Below are 26162 nucleotides of genomic sequence, written 5' to 3' on the forward strand. Positions count from 1 at the left end.
GGCGTTTTTGTAAATTGTCTAAACCTGCCTTTTTTACTAGAGTACTCGCGGAAGTACGCCAGCTATATGATCGGTATATAAACCTAGCTGCTTTCTTTTGTACAGATTCGAGCTTGTCTATGTTGCCACGAGTGTGCGGGTCCCAAACAATTGATCCATATTCTTGAACTGGTCGAACTAAGGTTTCATATGCTATTAGTTTAACTTCGTTTGTACATTGTCGCAGAGTTCTTCTTAAATAACCTAATTTCCGCAGTAATTTAGTAATGGTAAAGTAAATCCCCCCAAAAGTACATATTTCCTTCCGTGAAATATGGTTGGGGAACGGCTGATCTCCGAAATCCCGTTCATGCAGGTTCGTCGAACCTGCACTACTAACTTTGGTCAGTACAGGATGAAGGGGCCGGTTGTTAATGTTCCAGTAGACACAGTAACTACGCTCAAGGCTATGCCATGTAAAATCGAGGACGGCGATTGCATTCTGGGAAAGATTAAGTGGAATATGGTTAGCAAAACTTCCCTACCTTTCGGTCTTGGTTTCAAAAGACATACCTTCCTAGTCGACATCCTAGTCGAAATCAAGAAGAGAAATGGTCGTGGGCAAGGAAAGTAATGCGAAGGCGAGATAATTGGTGGTCTTTAAAGTCAACTGACAGTATTCCAAGAGAAGGCAGGCGCAGTATACACCGGCAGAAAGTTAGGCGGGCGGACGATATTAAGAAGTTTGGGAGGATAGGGTTGGTGCAGCTGGCACAGGACAGTTAATTGGAGAGATATGGGAGAGACGTTTCCCCTGCAGTGAGTGTCGTGTTGCGTTGTGTCTGCTCCATTAGCGGACTCAACGGGTAGCGATGAACAAAGTCAGAAGTCGGGCTGCAGGCACTTGGGCATCGCGGTTAACACCGATGCAGACACGGGTCGAGGAATAGAGAAAATTAAGAAAGACTTTTTTTTACGTGGTGATCAATGAGATTTCGGTCCTAAAAAATTAGCGCTGCGGCTGCTTTTAAAGGGGTTCCCTGGCCCTAGTTCCCTGGTTGTCGAATTTAGTTCAAATAAAAACGTCCAATTACTGTCGTTTGGGTCACGTGCCCAATCTTCGAGAACCGCCCACCAGGACGTCCCCCACACACTTTCGCCCCTTCCGGCACAATGCTGTCCCGACCGTCCTGGCAGCAGTGATGACGAGCATGAAATGAGGCCTCAAGTGGTGGCGAAGGTCAGACACCTGCACAGCGCGCTCTCCGTCGCAACGGAATGCCGAGGATTCACTCGCACGTAGGGTTCTGCACAAGACAAGAGGAAAGTATTTTCTGAACCGTAAGTTCCTCGCTGTAAACAACCTCTGCCACATCTGCCGGGAAACACACAGAGCACCGCCGTCGCCGCCGACACACGATACCATGCCGCTGTGGCCCAACTGGATGGCCGTGATGAAACTTCCCAGGCAGCGGACGGCCATCTGAACGCCGCAGTCTCGATGCACAGAGGAATTCGAAACGTAACAGTAGTCAGACTGATGATGATAACTTGGGAGAAGAGCAGAGTATATGCGATACCCTTACAGACCCTCGTCTAAAAGCACGCCATATCACTGAAATTTACCTCTAAAATGGACTGTCGCAAGGTCCTCGGCTACCACTTTGTGGGTACGTTTTCGATTATAAAAGCACCACATTTAGCAACACACTATCTTGTTTGACTAGTCTTCGTTTCGTTTTTGCTGGGCCAATTGTCTTCATCTTGGCGGTTGAACATGGTTGAAAAAAGTTGTAAAAAGTAAAACGTACGGAGAAAGGACACAAAACAGCGGTATCGCATTTACTGAAACACCCAAGCAACAATGGCGCAACACTGACAGTTGTCTATTGAGAGCATTAAGCAACTACGCAGCGGAAATCAGAAGTTGCGATAGCAAGGGAATTAGTCTGTGTCAACATAGCGACGCGCTCAGCAGCAGGGCCCCTAGCTTCGAAGCGAATTCATTGGTGTTACTTCGTCATTACACAAACGACAAGCGCATATTGAGCTGTTAATAGCCAAGCAGCCAAGAGGTGACGAAATCGCTGTTCTTGGAAATTTCCGGAAGCTGGTATAACCAGGCACTGAAGGAGGCAACCACCAGCTGTTGTCCGTCGGCCACCATGGCAATCTTTTATACTCCTGGCGATGTTACCAAATCATGGATGGATGCATCTCTAGGCATCTACGACCAGGGCGTTTTCCTCCTGTCGGAATACCTTGAAAAGCAGATGCAGCAGAGTCTTCCCAACCCCTTGTCTACTTCTGAGTTGGGCCGTGGAACACCGTGTATTGAGAAAAAGTGGAGAGTCAGTGTAGTGTCCATACTTTTTCCCATACGCTGCTTCCCATGGTCCGATAAACCACCTAGGTGACTTGGTTCACGTCTTTTCGAAGTAAGTCGATGACAACATTAGCCATTTCGACTCCACTGTTTATTTATAGATATTTATTTGTTACATGTCCTCAATCGCCCAAGCACTGCAAGGGGAGTGGGTTACAAGGAGAAAAATACGTCATAAAATCTGAAAATTATAGATTACAAAAATACATACAGAAATAAGCAGTTTGCTATATCATAGCGAAAAAAAGAAAACAGCAATAGAACAACATTTAGATCACATCGCAAACGAGGGCCAGAAATGATTGCCAAAAACTGTAACCTTATAGAGATGCGATATCTGCGAGAAGAGTGTTAGTCTTTTCGTGTGTTTGACAATAATTAATAATAAAAGTTGTTTGAGCCGCAGTCAGCAAGAGCAGCTTTGTGCTTATGATCAACACGTGAAGAGTGGTAGCTAAAGGCAACACGGTAAATCGGCTGTGTAAAAACTGGTGGTAGTAGATTTTATGAAGTAAGCACATGCGAACAATTTTTTGACGCAATTACAGGCACGGCAAACCTAGGCTAGTCATCGGGCCTCTTGTTATCAAGATGGAGTCACAGGTGTTGAGTAAGAATTTTAACAGTTACTATATAATCAGGCCTCAGGGAGAAGGGTAGTGCTGTCAGAAATGATGATATTTCAGATGGAGTGAAGAGGACATGAAAACACATTACAGGTAATGCGCAGGGGAAAACAAAATGTGAAAAAAGCAACTGCAGGATATTGGAAAGAGGGACTAAATATCAGATGACGCAGCCTTGCCACCATGCGCGCATAATGGTTCCTTAGGTCAAGCCTATCGTATGAAAAGAATAATATTAATATTATGGAGATTTTATCAATATTTGTGTCCAGATATTCAGGGTTGAGACGACTCCGCTAGCTCAACAACACCTGTGGCCTCAATGAATCAATAAAGCAACAACCTCCCGTAAGCTCTGCTTATCAAAGTCTCTGTCAGCTCCCATCAATCTCGGAACAGCAAATAACTATCAAAGCCAATAAACTAAAAGTCTAATGGCAGTTGTGCGTGTTAACCTGAGTTATGACTAAATGAAACTTTCGCTGCGAAGTGACACAAGTAGGTTTACAGATTTCATTTCAACTTCGCTGAACAAGATATTTTTTTAAATCAAGGCGGAATTAAAAAAAAATATCCAGCGACAAATAGCAAACTCATAAGCAACCGCTAGTACGAAGTAACACAGAAGCCGTAAATACGAGAAGATGCTTCTAACCGGTGCTTTTACTGATGCTTATAAAACCATCTGTGTCTTTATTCAAGTACAGGAACGATGAAAAGATATGCGAACAGAGCGGAGAATACATGCTCAGCTATTCACACTTCTTTTAATGACGCTTTTAGATTGGTGGTAGCAAAAAGATGCTAGAGTCGTCCGTGATGCATTATAGGACAACTCTAACGTCTTTTTTTTTCAACCAGGCAAAAGCGCGGTCAAAAGGCATGCGAACAGTGGAGCACGTATGGGCTGCATTGTTAACACTTTTTTTTTTCATCTTGATAGTGCGTACAATGAATGCTGCCGTGAATGTGCACTCCCTCACGGTGTGATAACTGGTAACGATGAGCATTTTGTGAATGTCATTTGTCTTGACAATTCCACCAACAAACTTTAATACTTCTTTTTATTCCAAAAAGGCAGCTGACTGTGGCGTAAGAAGGGTTCTGTCGACCGAGTCACTGAACAGAACAACTTTCTAACTTGGCCAGCGCTAGAGGACCAAGGACTGACTTCACCAGCGCTCGAGGATCACGGACTGACTTCACCAGCGCTGGACGATCGCAACGGCGTGTGAGCAAGTCTTCGCGCCTCTTCAATTCAGCCGCTACCGCCAGGAACAGCTTTTCCACGTTGGTGCCGTCCTTGGCGCTTGTTTCGATGAACGACATGCCCAGTAGATCAGCAAATGCCTGCATATCACCACTACTTATCGAAGGCACACAAAGAATACCTTAGAGTCATCTACTGGCTTCCTTATGCAAAGGAAACTTCGGACTTTGTAAACGAATAAACGGCATACACGTGTACAGTCATGCATGCACCTGTCAAGAGTGTTCGAACGGTGCACCGGAGTGTACATGAATGGCGCAGTGCACGGAACTTGACCTTCAAATGCATGCACATTCCATCAGATCGTGAGTAACTCCTCGTGTCTTTAAAAGCAGTACCGGGCCCACCCGGCAGCGACGATTTCCATAGATGACCAACACGCTCCAAACAGTTGTGTGGATGACTTTACATGGCTACCGTCAGCGGCGGGGATGTCCAGTGCTCCCAGTGCGACTTGCGACGTCATCCGCGACGCAATATTTTAAAGCTCTGATGGACGAATGTGCGGAGGCAAAAACTGTTAGAGACGCCACCTGCTTGGCCTCTTTTGGTACCCGCCACTGTTTCTCACTGGCTACACGGTCCGGCTACTGATACCAAGGTGGCGGGATAGAATTACGGCCGCTGTCGCTGCTGTTCCGTGGAGGCATGCTCATGTATTGTGCGATGCCAGTGTGGTTTAAATAACTAAGTAAGCTTTACTAACGCTTTAAATGACTACACATGGTCGTCATTCTTCCGGAGTCCTGCACTGCGACATTACTCAAAATTGTTTTCGAACCAGCGAAACGCCACGATGCCAAAAGGAGAAGGGAACGGACAAAGCACTGAACTAAGAACAAAGCAATAGCACTGAACTTGTTAGCTATGCGCTATACCTTGTCCTGTCTGCACCTTTAGGCTTCGCGTCTTCGCGCTGGTTCACGAAGAATTATGTCTTAGCAACTTGCCCACCAGTTCATGTCTGGTTTCTAATGTCAAAGATTACATAGCATGCTTACCTAACTGTTTGCATAACATAGCAGTGGTATACCGGCTTGATTCGTCATGTTGGCGAAGAGAACATGATGAATTGTTCATGAGCCTCGGATATTGAATCCAGTGTGACAGAATCGATATCATCATCATCATCAGCCTGACTACACCCACGGCAGGGCAAAGGCCTCTCCCATGTCTCTCCAATTAATCCTGTCCTTCGCCAGTTGCGGGCACCGTATTCCAGCAAATTTCTTAATCTCATCCGCCCACCTAACTTTCTGCCGCCCCCTTGTTACGCTTGCCTTGTCTTGGAATCCACTCCGTTACCCCTAAGGACCAGCGGTTATCTCGCCTTCGCATTACATGCCCTGCCCAAGCCCACTTTTTCGTCTTGATTTCAACTAGGATATCCTTAACTTGCGTTTCTTCTCTCACCCACTCCGCCCGCTTCCGATCTCTTAACGTTACACCTATCATTTTTCATTCCATAGCTTTCTGCGTTGTCCTTAACTTAAGCTGAACTCTCTTAGCCTCCACGTTTCTGCCCCATTGGTAAGTACAGGTAAGATACCGCTGTTGTATACTTTCCTCTTGAGGGATATTGGTAAACTGCCATTCATGATCTGGGAGAACCTGCCATATGCGCTCCACCCCATTCTTATTCTTCTAGTTATTTCCCTCTCAAGATCCGGATCTGCTGTCAATACCTGCCCTAAATAGACATATTCTCTTACTACTTCCTGCACCTGGCTACCAATTGCGAACTGCTCTTCCCTTGCTAGGCTGTTGAACATTACTTTGGTTTGATGCATGTTAATTTTTAGCCCCACTGTTCTGCTCTGCCTGTCTAATTCATTGATCATGCTTTGCAGTTCATACGCTGAGTGACTTAGCAAGGCAATGTCATCAGTGAATCGCAAATTACTTAGGTATTCTCCATTAACTCGCATCCCCTCCTATTCCCATTTCAGGCCCCGGTATACCTCCTGCAAACAGGCAGTGAATAGCATAGGCGAGATCGCGCCTCCGAGCCTGACACCTTTATTGGAATTTCATTGCCGATGTTATAGAGAATTGTGGTAGCTGTGCAATTGTTATAAATATCTTCCAAATCTGCTGTTATCTGATCCTCACAAGCTGCTTTCCCCTTCTGCATTGCTCCTAAGGCTTTCTCTACTTCCTCCTTCGTTACTGTCGGGATGTCCCTTTGCAGTGCTCTACTGCCTCTCTCTGTAACTTTCTGATTGAGATCGCTACTGGATAGATTTGTGTAGAACTCTTTGGCTGCGTTAACTATCTTATCCATATTGCTAATGGCGTTGCCCACTTTGTCTCTTGTCGCATATATCGCATGCTGAATGATAATGCGCAGGGTCACAGTTTTCTGTAACCATGCTGTTTATAGGCTGATGACATTTCCATAGGATGCACCGAGCAGGCTGTGTAGGATTTGTTTCTGAAAACTATTATCGAAGAGTGCCATCACAAAAATTTGCAAATATGATGAAAATGTCAGACTCATTACCTCAGCTGTTTGACCAAACAACAAAAAAAGACGATGACATCTAACTATACAAAGGAATCATTATAACGTTGGTGTTCAGTGCCTCTAAGACCGACCGCAGTTTGTATCTGAAGCATTATGACTGCTTTGGTGGCGTTCATAGAGAAGAGACAACGCTTGTGAAGGTAAGCTTCGGGAGGGAGAACAAATCACGGGTGGGGATGGCGCCACCTTATGGTGGCTCCACCGAAGGAAGGCACTTGCGAGCGTGAGACAGTCTCTCCAATTTATATTCACCACTAATCTATTTAACAACAGCATATTGCCACGTATCATTGTAGTGTTTGTTCGTTCACGCTCAAGGCTGCAGGAAAGGGTCGTTATCACTTTTGTTCGTGACGCGAGAAGCGACCCGACTAATCTCGATTGTTCGCAGCCATGAAAGGCTGCATCTAGGTTTTTCCGGATTACCGTAGATGATCATGACCTGTTATCTGGAAGTTTCCTTGCCGGCTTTAAATTGAGCGATGCCGCGAGCGGCGGGCATTCGTAGTTCGACGACCGCCGAGCACGCTTGTTGCTTACGCCGCTACCGAGTGTTCAGTTCTTTTGCGGGCGCAAGTCAGCCCAAATAAAGAGCTTCGTTTGCAAGTCTTTCTGGTGTCTTCCTGACCGCTGGACTGCCGTCACTACAACGTGACATCTGGTGGAGGTGCTGGGTGGCCTTCCATGTACCGGACACCCCCAGCAAGTCGCGACGCCAGCCCTTCGAGTCATTTACCGGAGGACTTGACTCCAGTCTACCACGCAGCCTCTTGGAGCCTCCAGCCATGACTTACGCCGCAGCAGTGCGCCGTCCTGTACCTCGACGACGGGACCCAAGCCCCTATCGCCCTTAGCCAGCTGCGCTGGAGCGCCGCCCTCTCGCCCCAACTCGCCCGTCCTACGAGCGACGCGCGCAGCAGCGGAAATGCGACGAGTGGAGAACTTTCAACCAGCGCCGTCCACTATGCTTCCACTGTGGCGAACCCGGTCACGTCCTTCGGCACAGCCCATACAGAAGACTGGGCATCCGAGGGTTCTCTTACGACGCTCCACGACTCCGACCCTGCCAGCGAACAGCTGAAATCGAAGAGTTTTTGCGTCGGGAAGGATCCTCATCGACGAGCCGCCTATCACGTTCTCCGTCGCCATCGTCACCGCGCTAAGTATCTCCTAGCCGAGGCTACGCAGTGCGTGGACGCTTCCCCAGCCCCCGAAGGTTAAACTGAATAAAGCAGCCTCTGGAGGTGAGGTTGCTTCCGAGCGCAAGAACTAAGATCCTCCATCGACGAAAACAGAAGACCATGCCCCCTACGACGACTACGACCCCTACGACGACGACGACCCCTACGACGACGACGACCCCTACGACGACGACGACCCCTACGACGACGACGACCCCTACGACGACGACGACCCCTACGACGACGACGACCCCTACGACGACGACGACCCCTACGACGACGACGATCCCTACGACGACGACGATCCCTACGACGACGACGATCCCTACGACGACGACGACTACTACGACAACAAAAACTACGACGACACCGACGACGACACGGCCAGACTTGAAGCTTTTACCGCTACCCGTACACCTTGTTAGGAACGCTAAAGGACTCTAAGTTGTCGAAGCATTCTCCGTGTTTAATTTCATTTTAAAGCATCGAGACGATGCTTCTTTGGAAGAGGGGTAATGCCACGTATCATTGTAGTGTTTGTTCGTTCACGCTCAAGGCTGCAGGAAAGGGTCGTTATCACTTTTGTTCGTGACGCGAGAAGCGACCCGACTAATCTCGATTGTTCGCAGCCATGAAAGGCTGCATCTAGGTTTTTCCGGATTCCCGTAGATGATCTTGACCTGTTATCTGAAAGTTTCCTTGCCGGCTTTAAATTGAGCGATGCCGCGAGCGGCGGGCATTCGTAGTTCGACGCTTGACGAGCACGCTTGTTGCTTATGCCGCTACCGAGTGTTCAGTTCTTTTGCGGGCGCAAGTCAGCCCAAATAAAGAGCTTCGTTTGCAAGTCTTTCTGGTGTCTTCCTGACCGCTGGACTGCCGTCACTACAACGTGACAATATAACAGCTTTATCTTACCGGTACTCACCTATGGGGCAGAAACGTGGGGGCCAACAAAGAGGGTTCAGCTTAAGTTAAGGACCACTCAGCGAGCTATGGAAAGGACAATGATAGGTGCAACGTTAAGAGGCTGGAAGAGCGCAAAAAGGGTCAGGGAACAAATGAGGGTTAATGATATTCTAGTCGAAATCAAGAGGAAGAAATGGGCTTGGGCAGGGCATGTAGTGCGAAGGCAAGATATCAGATGGTTCTTAAGGGTAACGGAGTGAATTGGAAGAGAAGGCAAGCGTAGCAGGGGGCGACAGAAAGACAGCTGGGTAGATGAGATTAAGTTTGCGGGGATAGGATGGTTGCAGCTGGCAAAGCACAGGGTTAATTGGAAAGCACAGAGGCCTTTGCCTTGCAGTCGGCTTTGTGGGATGATTATGGTGAATCCATGTAACACATCGAGGGGAGGTTAAGGCACTGCTTATTGGTTCATGCTAGGTGTCAGCCAGCTGGTCATTTTCTCTTTTTTTTTGCCGCGGGTACGTGTAACTGCCTCCGGGCTTGTCGCCCTGCAGCCGCCGCCGATAACACACGCTGCTTATCAGCACGAGTTTTGGATACGCTCCAGACGGGGAGGGAAAACAGGAAGCCGATCAAAACGCCTGACCTGGTGCAGCGAAGAATGCGAGTTGAACAGGCATCAGCAGCAGTGCGTGCCATAGAAGGCTCAACAAAAACGGATGTGGGTTGAAATCCTAGGGCGCCTACCACCGATGCTGAGATTAAGTGGCTTTAACGCCAAGACCGTACAGCGCATGCCGCAAAAGGCCTCCTTGTTGCATCCTTGCATGAGGACATATCAGCGATATTTCCGGTACAATGAATTTACACACAGTTTCTCTTTGTGTGATAGTCTGTGGTTCTTGTGGTAATACCGGCGTGTTCTTCAAATACACGGGTATTACCAGAGGGTATTATATACTATTAAATGGTATGTCACAGTGGTTAGTGTGGTAAGAAGGACGGATGAAACATAGTGCTTAACAGCAGGAGCATACTGGAACAGGACTGGTGAGAGATAGGTGTGGGATTTCTTATAAAGTTATATAGCTGCGGACCAAGTCAAATTGTACAGCTATAACTAGAGAGTGTGGTTTGCTTCTGTTTCGCGGGGTTTAACGTCCCAAAGCGATTCAGGCTATGAGGGATGCCGTAGAGAAGGGCTCCGGAAATTTCGACCACCTGGGGTACTTTAACGTGCACTGACATCACACAGTAATGATGATGATAATTATGATGCCCTCAGGATTAATGGCACATACCCACGGCGGGGGATTGGCCAGGGTGCAATAGCGGATACAAACGCACTCATGTACAGCGAATGGAGTGTGTAGAGCCACTGAGCTTAAGACCGCCACGCAGCAGCCGAAATATATGTGTTCCCGCCGGCCTGCAAACTGTTAGTCGATGCGGTTGACACGGTAGCGCCGACGAGTGCCCGCGCCGAAGAGCTAGCCGGGTACGCGTTACGTGAGTTACGGCGCGCCGGCAGTCTCGTCTCAGTCCCTTTGAAGGATCCCCGCCGCGAGAAACCCTAAACGGCACTTGCACCCGCACCGCTTTTCGGGGGAGCGCTCCCTTTTCTTTTGCTTGTGCGTGTGAGCGCCGACTCCGCGTATTCACCGTGAGGGAAACGGCGCCGCTTCTGGGCGACGCGCGGGAAGCCGGGAACACGGACTGTGTTTGGCCGGTGTCAGTGGCGTGCTTTCCGAACGCTGGCATTTAGTTTTCTTTTTCTTTAAGGCAACGGGCGGCTTCAGCGGCGGCATGCCACAGTTCTTGAGCTGCGCGAACAGATATACGCTTCAGCTACGCACATTGCCCGAACTTGCGGCCTAACGGCGGTGCCGAGACGCCTTTTCTTTTGGCCGTGTGCTTCTGTTACCGCTGGTTGCCGCCGCTTCGAGGAACAGGGCAAATGACGGTTCTGTTCGTGTGTTTGTGTGTATTCCTGTCTCTTTTCGTGTGCGCAGTCCGACTTCCTGAGGGGAAGATACTCTGTTATGGTTTCGTTGCGTTTTGCTTGTGATGTATCTTATATCAGTCACGTGCACTGTGGGCCCGCCTAAATACACGGCCACAGGCAGCTGTTACGTCACGAGAGGGCCGGCCCAATCAGCGATGAGCTGAGGGGTTAAGAGGAGATGTTGGCGGGAATCTGGGGGTTCTCGCCAGGAGCTTTTGACCGGGAGGGCTCTGGCGGCTCCACTCTGTTGTTGCTCTCCCTTTGTTTCGATTCTGTCTACACTGTACCATCATGCTAACTGAGCTTAAGACCGCCACGCAGCAGCCGTAATATATGTGTTCCCGCCGGCCTGCAAACTGTTAGTCGACGCGGTTGACACGGTCGCGCCGACGAGTGCTCGCGCCGAAGAGCTAGCCGGGTACGCGTTACGTGAGTTACGGTGCGCCGGCAGTCTCATCTCGGTCCCTTTGAAGGATCCCCGCCGCGAGAAACCCAAAACGGCACTTGCACCCGCACCGCTTTTCGGGGGAGCGCTCCCTTTTCTTTTGCTTGTGCGTGTGAGCGCCGACTCCGCGTATTCACCGTGAGGGAAACGGCGCCGCTTCTGGGCGACGCGCGGGAAGCCGGGAACACGGACTGTGTTTGGCCGGTGAGAGTGGCGCGCTTTCCGAACGCTGGCATTTAGTTTTCTTTTTCTTTAAGGCAACGGGCGGCTTCGGCGGCGGCATGCCACAGTTCTTGAGCTGCGCGAACAGATATACGCTTCAGCTACGCACATTGCCCGAACTTGCGGCCTAACGGCGGCGCCGAGACGCTTTTTCTTTTGGCCGTGTGCTTCTGTTACCGCTGGTTGCCGCCGCTTCGAGGAACAGGGCAAATGACGGTACTGTTCGTGTGTTTGTGTGTATTCCTGTCTCTTTTCGTGTGCGCAGTCCGACTTCCTGAGGGGAAGATACTCTGTTATGGTTTCGTTGCGTTTTGCTTGTGATGTATCTTATATCAGTCACGTGCACTGTGGGCCCGCCTAAATACACGGCCACAGGCAGCTGTTACGTGACGAGAGGGCCGGCCCAATCAGCGATGAGCTGAGGGGTTAAGAGGAGATGTTGGCGGGAATCTGGGGGTTCTCGCCAGGAGCTTTTCACCGGGAGAGCTCTGGCGGCTCGACTCTGTTGTTGATCTCCCTTTGTTTCGATTCTGTATTCACTGTACCATCATGCTAATATTATATCTATAAAGTTTTTTGTTTGTTTCTGCAACTAAAAGCGTCGTCATCGTCCTTCGCGCTAATTAATGCCAATCACAAGACCGGGCCGTAACGACAACGAGACGGCCTGACCTCGCTAAGCAACAGCAAGCGAGGAGGAGGAGAAGAAAAGAGTGAAAAGAACCTCAACTGGCGCGGTCGACAAGATTGGCAGCCATCGCCTCCGGCTCGAGCGAAGATACCAGAGTCGACGGGTCCACATCACTGCAAGACGGCGCTCGACTGACCGTCAGCGACAGCGGAACTGCGTGACAGCGGAGCTTCAGAAGTAATATGACCCAGGGACCTTCGGGGTACAGTCGCCCCAGGCAGCCTTCAGGAAGCGGCTTCACGGCAGGGAGCGGCACAGCGCATCGACGGAAGGGAGCGTCGGCGTCAACACTGGTGAGCGGGATTTCTTACGATTCACTAGAGGGCTCAAGGCTCGAACTTAAAGGGGTGTATGGTCAGGACGCGGAGCATGATGGCGATCACGGCGGACAGTGAGACAGAGGAGAGCAGCATGACAGAGAAAACTCCCCAGGGCATAAGAGCTATCGTAGAAGCACAGAAAACATCCACGGATGAAGCGGTTAACGTAGGAGAAAGAAGAGCGCCCCGGGGCAAGGCAGCTCAAGTCGAGACAGGCAGTGAGCTCCTCGGGGTGGCAGCTGACGTAGAACCGGAAGCTTATGCCTTGCGGCGCCTAGAGTTAGATTTTGAGTTGCAAAGACTAAAACTGGAGCCAGAGGCGCGCATAGCTATGAGGAGAGCTGAACTGGAGTTTGTGGGTGCCAGGCAGTCCCCGCCTGTCTCTGATGTGAACGAGCAGCGGCAGACAGGCCCGGACCCGACCACTCAGTGTGCTAAAGTCCTTAAGGGGCTAAGGCGGCCAGCCGACTCAGATGTACCTATGTGGTTTTATGAAGTCGAACGAATGTTTGCGACTTACAACGTCCCCGATTCCAGTAGGGTGCACTTAATAATTCCGAATCTAACGGAGCGGGTCCGCTACTTGTTGCGTGGACTGGGAGACGAAGCGTGCCGCGATTACGAGGCGGTGAAGGCAGCAGTCTTGAATGAGCTTCAGCTAAGCCCGCCCGAATACTTAGAAAGATTCGAAGGAGTATCTAAGCGAAAACAGGAAACGTGGGCACAGTTTGCCTCACGAGTAAAGACCTACTTCGAATACTATCTCCGTTCAAGGCAAGTGAGTACAAAGGATGAAGTGGTTGCACTCATGGCAGCTGACCGGATGAAGGCGAGCCTTAGTGCGGAAGGCCTTGAGCACATTCGCCTACGCGAAGGCGAGAAATGGCTTAGGCCCGAAGAGGTTTCGCGGGCGATGCAAACTTTCGAGCAAGCAAAAGGAACGAATCGTGCTGTAAGACAGGCGAACGCACAGCCGGCACGCAAAGAACATGCTGCCCCGGGCAGCGCGCCGCTGGTCCCATCGCGGACCACATACGATGGGAAACGGCAGCCCGCATGCTACGTGTGTCGCGCTGCAGGTCACCTGGCTAAAGACTGCCCACGAGTCGTTCAAAAGAAAGACGATGACCGTAGAGACGCCCGGGCAAACAAGGTGACAATAGTAGACCCAGGGACGGTTAATGACGCCATAGCTATTTACCCTGAGAATGCTTTGGTCGCAGAAGTCAAAGTGCCTCAGCGAGAGGAAATACGAAAGTCCAGACCGCAACAAGTGCAGCTAGACTGCGCTGGCGTACCCACCGTGGCCATACTGGATACCGGCAGCGAGGTCACCGTTGTGAGGGAGGACCTCGTGCCCAACGCGTATCGTGAAACATCGGGCACCATTAGGTTAGTGGCAGCCTTCGGTAACGCAATCGAGGCAAAATTAGTACGTCTCCCCGTCGGTCTGAGATCGTCCGCGTTGCTGTTAGGGCCGCAAAAAGTGCAGATTATGTGTGCACTGACCAATAAGCTCGCCGAAGGGGTGGACTGTCTTCTTTCTACAGAAGGCTGGGACCTGATATCACAGGCCATCGAGAAGGAAGCAGTAGCAGTCGCGGAAGAGATGCCTAAATCTAACGCGAATATTGGCCAGCCGGATAGTGAGTTTGGTGCAGGAAGCGAAAAAGTATCCGAGGCTACTGTACTTGAAACAAGTGCAGAAGCCCTGCCGACCGAACTGCAGGGTGATGAAATGGCGGATGCACCGGAAACTCGTAGCCAGCGGGAAAAATTTCGTGCAGCGCAGGTGAGCGGCGAAAGTCTCCGACAGGCGTGGTCTGACACGAAAACCGGAAAGGGGGGTATGTTTATATCGGAGGGACTGCTGTACCACTGGGACACAATCGCTGGTGCCAAGGTTAGGCAGTTGGTGTTGCCCCGCGATAGTCGTCAGCAGATACTGCTGCTGGCACATGAGCAACATGAACTGGTGGGCGAGTTGGTCTGACATATTTTCTAGTGAAGCAGCGCAACGGCGCAAGGCCAACGGAAGAAGAGAATCAGAAGAAGAATCAGCGCTGTGTTTGTCCTCTTCTTCCGTTGGCCTTGTGCCGTTGCGCTGCTTCACTAGAAAATATGGCACATGAGTCCCTGTGGGGAGGCCATCTCGGGCCCAAGAAAAAGAAGGGGAGGATAAAATACAGCCTTTATTGGCCTGGCCTGGAGTTAGAAGTGAAGCTGCACTCTAAAACATGTAGAGTACCAAACCCAATCCCTCGGTCAGGCGAAGCCCAAGGGGCGTTCAAACAACGGAAAATGTCACTCTTTCGGGCGACTACGCTAAGCACTCCGGATCTGAACAAGCCTTGTTGGCTGTTAACAGATGCATCTGAGATCGCAGCTGGCGCCTGTCTGGCACAGATGGACGATGGTGGTCGGAAGAGGCCGATTGCTTTCGCCAGCCACCGTTTTGCTCCGACACAGTCAAGGTGGCCGACATTTGAGCACGAAGCTTTCGCCGTTATCTGGGCGCTGAAGAAATTTGACTACTGGGTATTTGGGGGGAAATCAATGCCGTCTCCGACTATAACCCTCTGTCTTATTTGACCGCGTGCCCGCCGCATGGGGCAAAGCTGACGATGTGGGCTCTCGCACTGCAGCCCTACAACGTAGCGATCACCCACCGGAAAAGGGCCAACAATGCGAACGCAGACGCTTCGTCTCGCCTCCCCGAAGTAACATGGGAGGGAGCAGAGAGAGCCTGAGCCCTCCGGCGAACGTGAATGTTCCCGCAAGTCGGTGTGAATGTGCTTCTTTTTGTGTTTTGTGTGGGCGCGGGTGCCGTGAAAACAACCCCACTTCTACACAGACTGGGGGACTAAAACGGGCGACAATGTGCAGGGTAAATGTGAAAAAAAAACGCCCGCACTCCAGCGTATTTGTGTGTGCGTGGGCGTGTTTTTTTGTTTGTTGTTGTTGCAAGAACTCAGTGTCTCATTTTGTCGTATTTTCGGCTAGTCTGTGCTAATAGCCCAGATATCCTCTTGAGGGGGAAGTTGTAGAGCCACTGAGCTTCAGACCGCCACGCAGCAGCCGAAATATATGTGTTCCCGCCGGCCTGCAAACTGTTAGTCGACGCGGTTGACATGGTCGCGCCGATGAGTGCCCGCGCCGAAGAGCTAGCCGGGTACGCGTTACGTGAGTTACGGCGCGCCGGCAGTCTCGTCTCAGTCCCTTTGAAGGATCCCCGCCGCGAGAAACCCTAAACGGCACTTGCACCCGCACCGCTTTTCGGGGGAGCGCTCCCTTTTCTTTTGCTTGTGCGTGTGAGCGCCGACTCCGCGTATTCACCGTGAGGGAAACGGCGCCGCTTCTGGGCGACGCGCGGGAAGCCGGGAACACGGACTGTGTTTGGCCGGTGTCAGTGGCGTGCTTTCCGAACGCTGGCATTTAGTTTTCTTTTTCTTTAAGGCAACGGGCGGCTTCAGCGGCGGCATGCCACAGTTCTTGAGCTGCGCGAACAGATATACGCTTCAGCTACGCACATTGCCCGAACTTGCGGCCTAACGGCGGTGCCGAGACGCCTTTTCTTTTGGCCGTGTGCTTCTGTTACCGCTGGTTGCCGCCGCTTCGAGGAACAGGGCAAATGACGGTTCTGTTCGTGTGTTTGTGTGTATTCCTGTCTCTTTTCGTGTGCGCAGTCCGACTTCCTGAGGGGAAGATACTCTGTTATGGTTTCGTTGCGTTTTGCTTGTGATGTATCTTATATCAGTCACGTGCACTGTGGGCCCGCCTAAATACACGGCCACAGGCAGCTGTTACGTCACGAGAGGGCCGGCCCAATCAGCGATGAGCTGAGGGGTTAAGAGGAGATGTTGGCGGGAATCTGGGGGTTCTCGCCAGGAGCTTTTGACCGGGAGGGCTCTGGCGGCTCCACTCTGTTGTTGCTCTCCCTTTGTTTCGATTCTGTCTACACTGTACCATCATGCTAACTGAGCTTAAGACCGCCACGCAGCAGCCGTAATATATGTGTTCCCGCCGGCCTGCAAACTGTTAGTCGACGCGGTTGACACGGTCGCGCCGACGAGTGCTCGCGCCGAAGAGCTAGCCGGGTACGCGTTACGTGAGTTACGGTGCGCCGGCAGTCTCATCTCGGTCCCTTTGAAGGATCCCCGCCGCGAGAAACCCAAAACGGCACTTGCACCCGCACCGCTTTTCGGGGGAGCGCTCCCTTTTCTTTTGCTTGTGCGTGTGAGCGCCGACTCCGCGTATTCACCGTGAGGGAAACGGCGCCGCTTCTGGGCGACGCGCGGGAAGCCGGGAACACGGACTGTGTTTGGCCGGTGAGAGTGGCGCGCTTTCCGAACGCTGGCATTTAGTTTTCTTTTTCTTTAAGGCAACGGGCGGCTTCGGCGGCGGCATGCCACAGTTCTTGAGCTGCGCGAACAGATATACGCTTCAGCTACGCACATTGCCCGAACTTGCGGCCTAACGGCGGCGCCGAGACGCTTTTTCTTTTGGCCGTGTGCTTCTGTTACCGCTGGTTGCCGCCGCTTCGAGGAACAGGGCAAATGACGGTACTGTTCGTGTGTTTGTGTGTATTCCTGTCTCTTTTCGTGTGCGCAGTCCGACTTCCTGAGGGGAAGATACTCTGTTATGGTTTCGTTGCGTTTTGCTTGTGATGTATCTTATATCAGTCACGTGCACTGTGGGCCCGCCTAAATACACGGCCACAGGCAGCTGTTACGTGACGAGAGGGCCGGCCCAATCAGCGATGAGCTGAGGGGTTAAGAGGAGATGTTGGCGGGAATCTGGGGGTTCTCGCCAGGAGCTTTTCACCGGGAGAGCTCTGGCGGCTCGACTCTGTTGTTGATCTCCCTTTGTTTCGATTCTGTATTCACTGTACCATCATGCTAATATTATATCTATAAAGTTTTTTGTTTGTTTCTGCAACTAAAAGCGTCGTCATCGTCCTTCGCGCTAATTAATGCCAATCACAAGACCGGGCCGTAACGACAACGAGACGGCCTGACCTCGCTAAGCAACAGCAAGCGAGGAGGAGGAGAAGAAAAGAGTGAAAAGAACCTCAACTGGCGCGGTCGACAAGATTGGCAGCCATCGCCTCCGGCTCGAGCGAAGATACCAGAGTCGACGGGTCCACATCACTGCAAGACGGCGCTCGACTGACCGTCAGCGACAGCGGAACTGCGTGACAGCGGAGCTTCAGAAGTAATATGACCCAGGGACCTTCGGGGTACAGTCGCCCCAGGCAGCCTTCAGGAAGCGGCTTCACGGCAGGGAGCGGCACAGCGCATCGACGGAAGGGAGCGTCGGCGTCAACACTGGTGAGCGGGATTTCTTACGATTCACTAGAGGGCTCAAGGCTCGAACTTAAAGGGGTGTATGGTCAGGACGCGGAGCATGATGGCGATCACGGCGGACAGTGAGACAGAGGAGAGCAGCATGACAGAGAAAACTCCCCAGGGCATAAGAGCTATCGTAGAAGCACAGAAAACATCCACGGATGAAGCGGTTAACGTAGGAGAAAGAAGAGCGCCCCGGGGCAAGGCAGCTCAAGTCGAGACAGGCAGTGAGCTCCTCGGGGTGGCAGCTGACGTAGAACCGGAAGCTTATGCCTTGCGGCGCCTAGAGTTAGATTTTGAGTTGCAAAGACTAAAACTGGAGCCAGAGGCGCGCATAGCTATGAGGAGAGCTGAACTGGAGTTTGTGGGTGCCAGGCAGTCCCCGCCTGTCTCTGATGTGAACGAGCAGCGGCAGACAGGCCCGGACCCGACCACTCAGTGTGCTAAAGTCCTTAAGGGGCTAAGGCGGCCAGCCGACTCAGATGTACCTATGTGGTTTTATGAAGTCGAACGAATGTTTGCGACTTACAACGTCCCCGATTCCAGTAGGGTGCACTTAATAATTCCGAATCTAACGGAGCGGGTCCGCTACTTGTTGCGTGGACTGGGAGACGAAGCGTGCCGCGATTACGAGGCGGTGAAGGCAGCAGTCTTGAATGAGCTTCAGCTAAGCCCGCCCGAATACTTAGAAAGATTCGAAGGAGTATCTAAGCGAAAACAGGAAACGTGGGCACAGTTTGCCTCACGAGTAAAGACCTACTTCGAATACTATCTCCGTTCAAGGCAAGTGAGTACAAAGGATGAAGTGGTTGCACTCATGGCAGCTGACCGGATGAAGGCGAGCCTTAGTGCGGAAGGCCTTGAGCACATTCGCCTACGCGAAGGCGAGAAATGGCTTAGGCCCGAAGAGGTTTCGCGGGCGATGCAAACTTTCGAGCAAGCAAAAGGAACGAATCGTGCTGTAAGACAGGCGAACGCACAGCCGGCACGCAAAGAACATGCTGCCCCGGGCAGCGCGCCGCTGGTCCCATCGCGGACCACATACGATGGGAAACGGCAGCCCGCATGCTACGTGTGTCGCGCTGCAGGTCACCTGGCTAAAGACTGCCCACGAGTCGTTCAAAAGAAAGACGATGACCGTAGAGACGCCCGGGCAAACAAGGTGACAATAGTAGACCCAGGGACGGTTAATGACGCCATAGCTATTTACCCTGAGAATGCTTTGGTCGCAGAAGTCAAAGTGCCTCAGCGAGAGGAAATACGAAAGTCCAGACCGCAACAAGTGCAGCTAGACTGCGCTGGCGTACCCACCGTGGCCATACTGGATACCGGCAGCGAGGTCACCGTTGTGAGGGAGGACCTCGTGCCCAACGCGTATCGTGAAACATCGGGCACCATTAGGTTAGTGGCAGCCTTCGGTAACGCAATCGAGGCAAAATTAGTACGTCTCCCCGTCGGTCTGAGATCGTCCGCGTTGCTGTTAGGGCCGCAAAAAGTGCAGATTATGTGTGCACTGACCAATAAGCTCGCCGAAGGGGTGGACTGTCTTCTTTCTACAGAAGGCTGGGACCTGATATCACAGGCCATCGAGAAGGAAGCAGTAGCAGTCGCGGAAGAGATGCCTAAATCTAACGCGAATATTGGCCAGCCGGATAGTGAGTTTGGTGTAGGAAGCGAAAAAGTATCCGAGGCTACTGTACTTGAAACAAGTGCAGAAGCCCTGCCGACCGAACTGCAGGGTGATGAAATGGCGGATGCACCGGAAACTCGTAGCCAGCGGGAAAAATTTCGTGCAGCGCAGGTGAGCGGCGAAAGTCTCCGACAGGCGTGGTCTGACACGAAAACCGGAAAGGGGGGTATGTTTATATCGGAGGGACTGCTGTACCACTGGGACACAATCGCTGGTGCCAAGGTTAGGCAGTTGGTGTTGCCCCGCGATAGTCGTCAGCAGATACTGCTGCTGGCACATGAGCAACATGAACTGGTGGGCGAGTTGGTCTGACATATTTTCTAGTGAAGCAGCGCAACGGCGCAAGGCCAACGGAAGAAGAGAATCAGAAGAAGAATCAGCGCTGTGTTTGTCCTCTTCTTCCGTTGGCCTTGTGCCGTTGCGCTGCTTCACTAGAAAATATGGCACATGAGTCCCTGTGGGGAGGCCATCTCGGGCCCAAGAAAAAGAAGGGGAGGATAAAATACAGCCTTTATTGGCCTGGCCTGGAGTTAGAAGTGAAGCTGCACTCTAAAACATGTAGAGTACCAAACCCAATCCCTCGGTCAGGCGAAGCCCAAGGGGCGTTCAAACAACGGAAAATGTCACTCTTTCGGGCGACTACGCTAAGCACTCCGGATCTGAACAAGCCTTGTTGGCTGTTAACAGATGCATCTGAGATCGCAGCTGGCGCCTGTCTGGCACAGATGGACGATGGTGGTCGGAAGAGGCCGATTGCTTTCGCCAGCCACCGTTTTGCTCCGACACAGTCAAGGTGGCCGACATTTGAGCACGAAGCTTTCGCCGTTATCTGGGCGCTGAAGAAATTTGACTACTGGGTATTTGGGGGGAAATCAATGCCGTCTCCGACTATAACCCTCTGTCTTATTTGACCGCGTGCCCGCCGCATGGGGCAAAGCTGACGATGTGGGCTCTCGCACTGCAGCCCTACAACGTAGCGATCACCCACCGGAAAAGGGCCAACAATGCGAACGCAGACGCTTCGTCTCGCCTCCCCGAAGTAACATGGGAGGGAGCAGAGAGAGCCTGAGCCCTCCGGCGAACGTGAATGTTCCCGCAAGTCGGTGTGAATGTGCTTCTTTTTGTGTTTTGTGTGGGCGCGGGTGCCGTGAAAACAACCCCACTTCTACACAGACTGGGGGACTAAAACGGGCGACAATGTGCAGGGTAAATGTGAAAAAAAAACGCCCGCACTCCAGCGTATTTGTGTGTGCGTGGGCGTGTTTTTTTGTTTGTTGTTGTTGCAAGAACTCAGTGTCTCATTTTGTCGTATTTTCGGCTAGTCTGTGCTAATAGCCCAGATATCCTCTTGAGGGGGAAGTTGTAGAGCCACTGAGCTTCAGACCGCCACGCAGCAGCCGAAATATATGTGTTCCCGCCGGCCTGCAAACTGTTAGTCGACGCGGTTGACATGGTCGCGCCGATGAGTGCCCGCGCCGAAGAGCTAGCCGGGTACGCGTTACGTGAGTTACGGCGCGCCGGCAGTCTCGTCTCAGTCCCTTTGAAGGATCCCCGCCGCGAGAAACCCTAAACGGCACTTGCACCCGCACCGCTTTTCGGGGGAGCGCTCCCTTTTCTTTTGCTTGTGCGTGTGAGCGCCGACTCCGCGTATTCACCGTGAGGGAAACGGCGCCGCTTCTGGGCGACGCGCGGGAAGCCGGGAACACGGACTGTGTTTGGCCGGTGTCAGTGGCGTGCTTTCCGAACGCTGGCATTTAGTTTTCTTTTTCTTTAAGGCAACGGGCGGCTTCAGCGGCGGCATGCCACAGTTCTTGAGCTGCGCGAACAGATATACGCTTCAGCTACGCACATTGCCCGAACTTGCGGCCTAACGGCGGTGCCGAGACGCCTTTTCTTTTGGCCGTGTGCTTCTGTTACCGCTGGTTGCCGCCGCTTCGAGGAACAGGGCAAATGACGGTTCTGTTCGTGTGTTTGTGTGTATTCCTGTCTCTTTTCGTGTGCGCAGTCCGACTTCCTGAGGGGAAGATACTCTGTTATGGTTTCGTTGCGTTTTGCTTGTGATGTATCTTATATCAGTCACGTGCACTGTGGGCCCGCCTAAATACACGGCCACAGGCAGCTGTTACGTCACGAGAGGGCCGGCCCAATCAGCGATGAGCTGAGGGGTTAAGAGGAGATGTTGGCGGGAATCTGGGGGTTCTCGCCAGGAGCTTTTGACCGGGAGGGCTCTGGCGGCTCCACTCTGTTGTTGCTCTCCCTTTGTTTCGATTCTGTCTACACTGTACCATCATGCTAACTGAGCTTAAGACCGCCACGCAGCAGCCGTAATATATGTGTTCCCGCCGGCCTGCAAACTGTTAGTCGACGCGGTTGACACGGTCGCGCCGACGAGTGCTCGCGCCGAAGAGCTAGCCGGGTACGCGTTACGTGAGTTACGGTGCGCCGGCAGTCTCATCTCGGTCCCTTTGAAGGATCCCCGCCGCGAGAAACCCAAAACGGCACTTGCACCCGCACCGCTTTTCGGGGGAGCGCTCCCTTTTCTTTTGCTTGTGCGTGTGAGCGCCGACTCCGCGTATTCACCGTGAGGGAAACGGCGCCGCTTCTGGGCGACGCGCGGGAAGCCGGGAACACGGACTGTGTTTGGCCGGTGAGAGTGGCGCGCTTTCCGAACGCTGGCATTTAGTTTTCTTTTTCTTTAAGGCAACGGGCGGCTTCGGCGGCGGCATGCCACAGTTCTTGAGCTGCGCGAACAGATATACGCTTCAGCTACGCACATTGCCCGAACTTGCGGCCTAACGGCGGCGCCGAGACGCTTTTTCTTTTGGCCGTGTGCTTCTGTTACCGCTGGTTGCCGCCGCTTCGAGGAACAGGGCAAATGACGGTACTGTTCGTGTGTTTGTGTGTATTCCTGTCTCTTTTCGTGTGCGCAGTCCGACTTCCTGAGGGGAAGATACTCTGTTATGGTTTCGTTGCGTTTTGCTTGTGATGTATCTTATATCAGTCACGTGCACTGTGGGCCCGCCTAAATACACGGCCACAGGCAGCTGTTACGTGACGAGAGGGCCGGCCCAATCAGCGATGAGCTGAGGGGTTAAGAGGAGATGTTGGCGGGAATCTGGGGGTTCTCGCCAGGAGCTTTTCACCGGGAGAGCTCTGGCGGCTCGACTCTGTTGTTGATCTCCCTTTGTTTCGATTCTGTATTCACTGTACCATCATGCTAATATTATATCTATAAAGTTTTTTGTTTGTTTCTGCAACTAAAAGCGTCGTCATCGTCCTTCGCGCTAATTAATGCCAATCACAAGACCGGGCCGTAACGACAACGAGACGGCCTGACCTCGCTAAGCAACAGCAAGCGAGGAGGAGGAGAAGAAAAGAGTGAAAAGAACCTCAACTGGCGCGGTCGACAAGATTGGCAGCCATCGCCTCCGGCTCGAGCGAAGATACCAGAGTCGACGGGTCCACATCACTGCAAGACGGCGCTCGACTGACCGTCAGCGACAGCGGAACTGCGTGACAGCGGAGCTTCAGAAGTAATATGACCCAGGGACCTTCGGGGTACAGTCGCCCCAGGCAGCCTTCAGGAAGCGGCTTCACGGCAGGGAGCGGCACAGCGCATCGACGGAAGGGAGCGTCGGCGTCAACACTGGTGAGCGGGATTTCTTACGATTCACTAGAGGGCTCAAGGCTCGAACTTAAAGGGGTGTATGGTCAGGACGCGGAGCATGATGGCGATCACGGCGGACAGTGAGACAGAGGAGAGCAGCATGACAGAGAAAACTCCCCAGGGCATAAGAGCTATCGTAGAAGCACAGAAAACATCCACGGATGAAGCGGTTAACGTAGGAGAAAGAAGAGCGCCCCGGGGCAAGGCAGCTCAAGTCGAGACAGGCAGTGAGCTCCTCGGGGTGGCAGCTGACGTAGAACCGGAAGCTTATGCCTTGCGGCGCCTAGAGTTAGATTTTGAGTTGCAAAGACTAAAACTGGAGCCAGAGGCGCGCATAGCTATGAGGAGAGCTGAACTGGAGTTTGTGGGTGCCAGGCAGTCCCCGCCTGTCTCTGATGTGAACGAGCAGCGGCAGACAGGCCCGGACCCGACCACTCAGTGTGCTAAAGTCCTTAAGGGGCTAAGGCGGCCAGCCGACTCAGATGTACCTATGTGGTTTTATGAAGTCGAACGAATGTTTGCGACTTACAACGTCCCCGATTCCAGTAGGGTGCACTTAATAATTCCGAATCTAACGGAGCGGGTCCGCTACTTGTTGCGTGGACTGGGAGACGAAGCGTGCCGCGATTACGAGGCGGTGAAGGCAGCAGTCTTGAATGAGCTTCAGCTAAGCCCGCCCGAATACTTAGAAAGATTCGAAGGAGTATCTAAGCGAAAACAGGAAACGTGGGCACAGTTTGCCTCACGAGTAAAGACCTACTTCGAATACTATCTCCGTTCAAGGCAAGTGAGTACAAAGGATGAAGTGGTTGCACTCATGGCAGCTGACCGGATGAAGGCGAGCCTTAGTGCGGAAGGCCTTGAGCACATTCGCCTACGCGAAGGCGAGAAATGGCTTAGGCCCGAAGAGGTTTCGCGGGCGATGCAAACTTTCGAGCAAGCAAAAGGAACGAATCGTGCTGTAAGACAGGCGAACGCACAGCCGGCACGCAAAGAACATGCTGCCCCGGGCAGCGCGCCGCTGGTCCCATCGCGGACCACATACGATGGGAAACGGCAGCCCGCATGCTACGTGTGTCGCGCTGCAGGTCACCTGGCTAAAGACTGCCCACGAGTCGTTCAAAAGAAAGACGATGACCGTAGAGACGCCCGGGCAAACAAGGTGACAATAGTAGACCCAGGGACGGTTAATGACGCCATAGCTATTTACCCTGAGAATGCTTTGGTCGCAGAAGTCAAAGTGCCTCAGCGAGAGGAAATACGAAAGTCCAGACCGCAACAAGTGCAGCTAGACTGCGCTGGCGTACCCACCGTGGCCATACTGGATACCGGCAGCGAGGTCACCGTTGTGAGGGAGGACCTCGTGCCCAACGCGTATCGTGAAACATCGGGCACCATTAGGTTAGTGGCAGCCTTCGGTAACGCAATCGAGGCAAAATTAGTACGTCTCCCCGTCGGTCTGAGATCGTCCGCGTTGCTGTTAGGGCCGCAAAAAGTGCAGATTATGTGTGCACTGACCAATAAGCTCGCCGAAGGGGTGGACTGTCTTCTTTCTACAGAAGGCTGGGACCTGATATCACAGGCCATCGAGAAGGAAGCAGTAGCAGTCGCGGAAGAGATGCCTAAATCTAACGCGAATATTGGCCAGCCGGATAGTGAGTTTGGTGTAGGAAGCGAAAAAGTATCCGAGGCTACTGTACTTGAAACAAGTGCAGAAGCCCTGCCGACCGAACTGCAGGGTGATGAAATGGCGGATGCACCGGAAACTCGTAGCCAGCGGGAAAAATTTCGTGCAGCGCAGGTGAGCGGCGAAAGTCTCCGACAGGCGTGGTCTGACACGAAAACCGGAAAGGGGGGTATGTTTATATCGGAGGGACTGCTGTACCACTGGGACACAATCGCTGGTGCCAAGGTTAGGCAGTTGGTGTTGCCCCGCGATAGTCGTCAGCAGATACTGCTGCTGGCACATGAGCAACATGAACTGGTGGGCGAGTTGGTCTGACATATTTTCTAGTGAAGCAGCGCAACGGCGCAAGGCCAACGGAAGAAGAGAATCAGAAGAAGAATCAGCGCTGTGTTTGTCCTCTTCTTCCGTTGGCCTTGTGCCGTTGCGCTGCTTCACTAGAAAATATGGCACATGAGTCCCTGTGGGGAGGCCATCTCGGGCCCAAGAAAAAGAAGGGGAGGATAAAATACAGCCTTTATTGGCCTGGCCTGGAGTTAGAAGTGAAGCTGCACTCTAAAACATGTAGAGTACCAAACCCAATCCCTCGGTCAGGCGAAGCCCAAGGGGCGTTCAAACAACGGAAAATGTCACTCTTTCGGGCGACTACGCTAAGCACTCCGGATCTGAACAAGCCTTGTTGGCTGTTAACAGATGCATCTGAGATCGCAGCTGGCGCCTGTCTGGCACAGATGGACGATGGTGGTCGGAAGAGGCCGATTGCTTTCGCCAGCCACCGTTTTGCTCCGACACAGTCAAGGTGGCCGACATTTGAGCACGAAGCTTTCGCCGTTATCTGGGCGCTGAAGAAATTTGACTACTGGGTATTTGGGGGGAAATCAATGCCGTCTCCGACTATAACCCTCTGTCTTATTTGACCGCGTGCCCGCCGCATGGGGCAAAGCTGACGATGTGGGCTCTCGCACTGCAGCCCTACAACGTAGCGATCACCCACCGGAAAAGGGCCAACAATGCGAACGCAGACGCTTCGTCTCGCCTCCCCGAAGTAACATGGGAGGGAGCAGAGAGAGCCTGAGCCCTCCGGCGAACGTGAATGTTCCCGCAAGTCGGTGTGAATGTGCTTCTTTTTGTGTTTTGTGTGGGCGCGGGTGCCGTGAAAACAACCCCACTTCTACACAGACTGGGGGACTAAAACGGGCGACAATGTGCAGGGTA

General features: G+C 52.4%; 1 protein-coding gene across 1 annotated transcript in view; it reads right to left on the reverse strand.

The window, feature by feature from the left end:
* Nucleotides 1-1084: 1084 nt before the first annotated feature.
* LOC149333781 (uncharacterized) overlaps nt 1085-26162 on the reverse strand; it is a 170926-nt gene continuing 145848 nt past the window's right edge. The window contains exons 19-20 of the mRNA XM_089557801.1: nt 4193-4341; nt 1085-1286 (exon numbers count right to left, since the gene is read on the reverse strand). Coding sequence (XP_089413927.1) covers nt 1085-1286; nt 4193-4341 — 351 coding nt within the window. The remainder of the gene's footprint in view (nt 1287-4192; nt 4342-26162) is intronic.

The sequence above is a fragment of the Amblyomma mixtum genome, chromosome 8 (assembly GCF_055824585.1).
Source record: "Amblyomma mixtum isolate Tamu chromosome 8, ASM5582458v1, whole genome shotgun sequence".
In the NCBI taxonomy this organism is placed as follows: Eukaryota; Metazoa; Arthropoda; class Arachnida; order Ixodida; family Ixodidae; genus Amblyomma; species Amblyomma mixtum.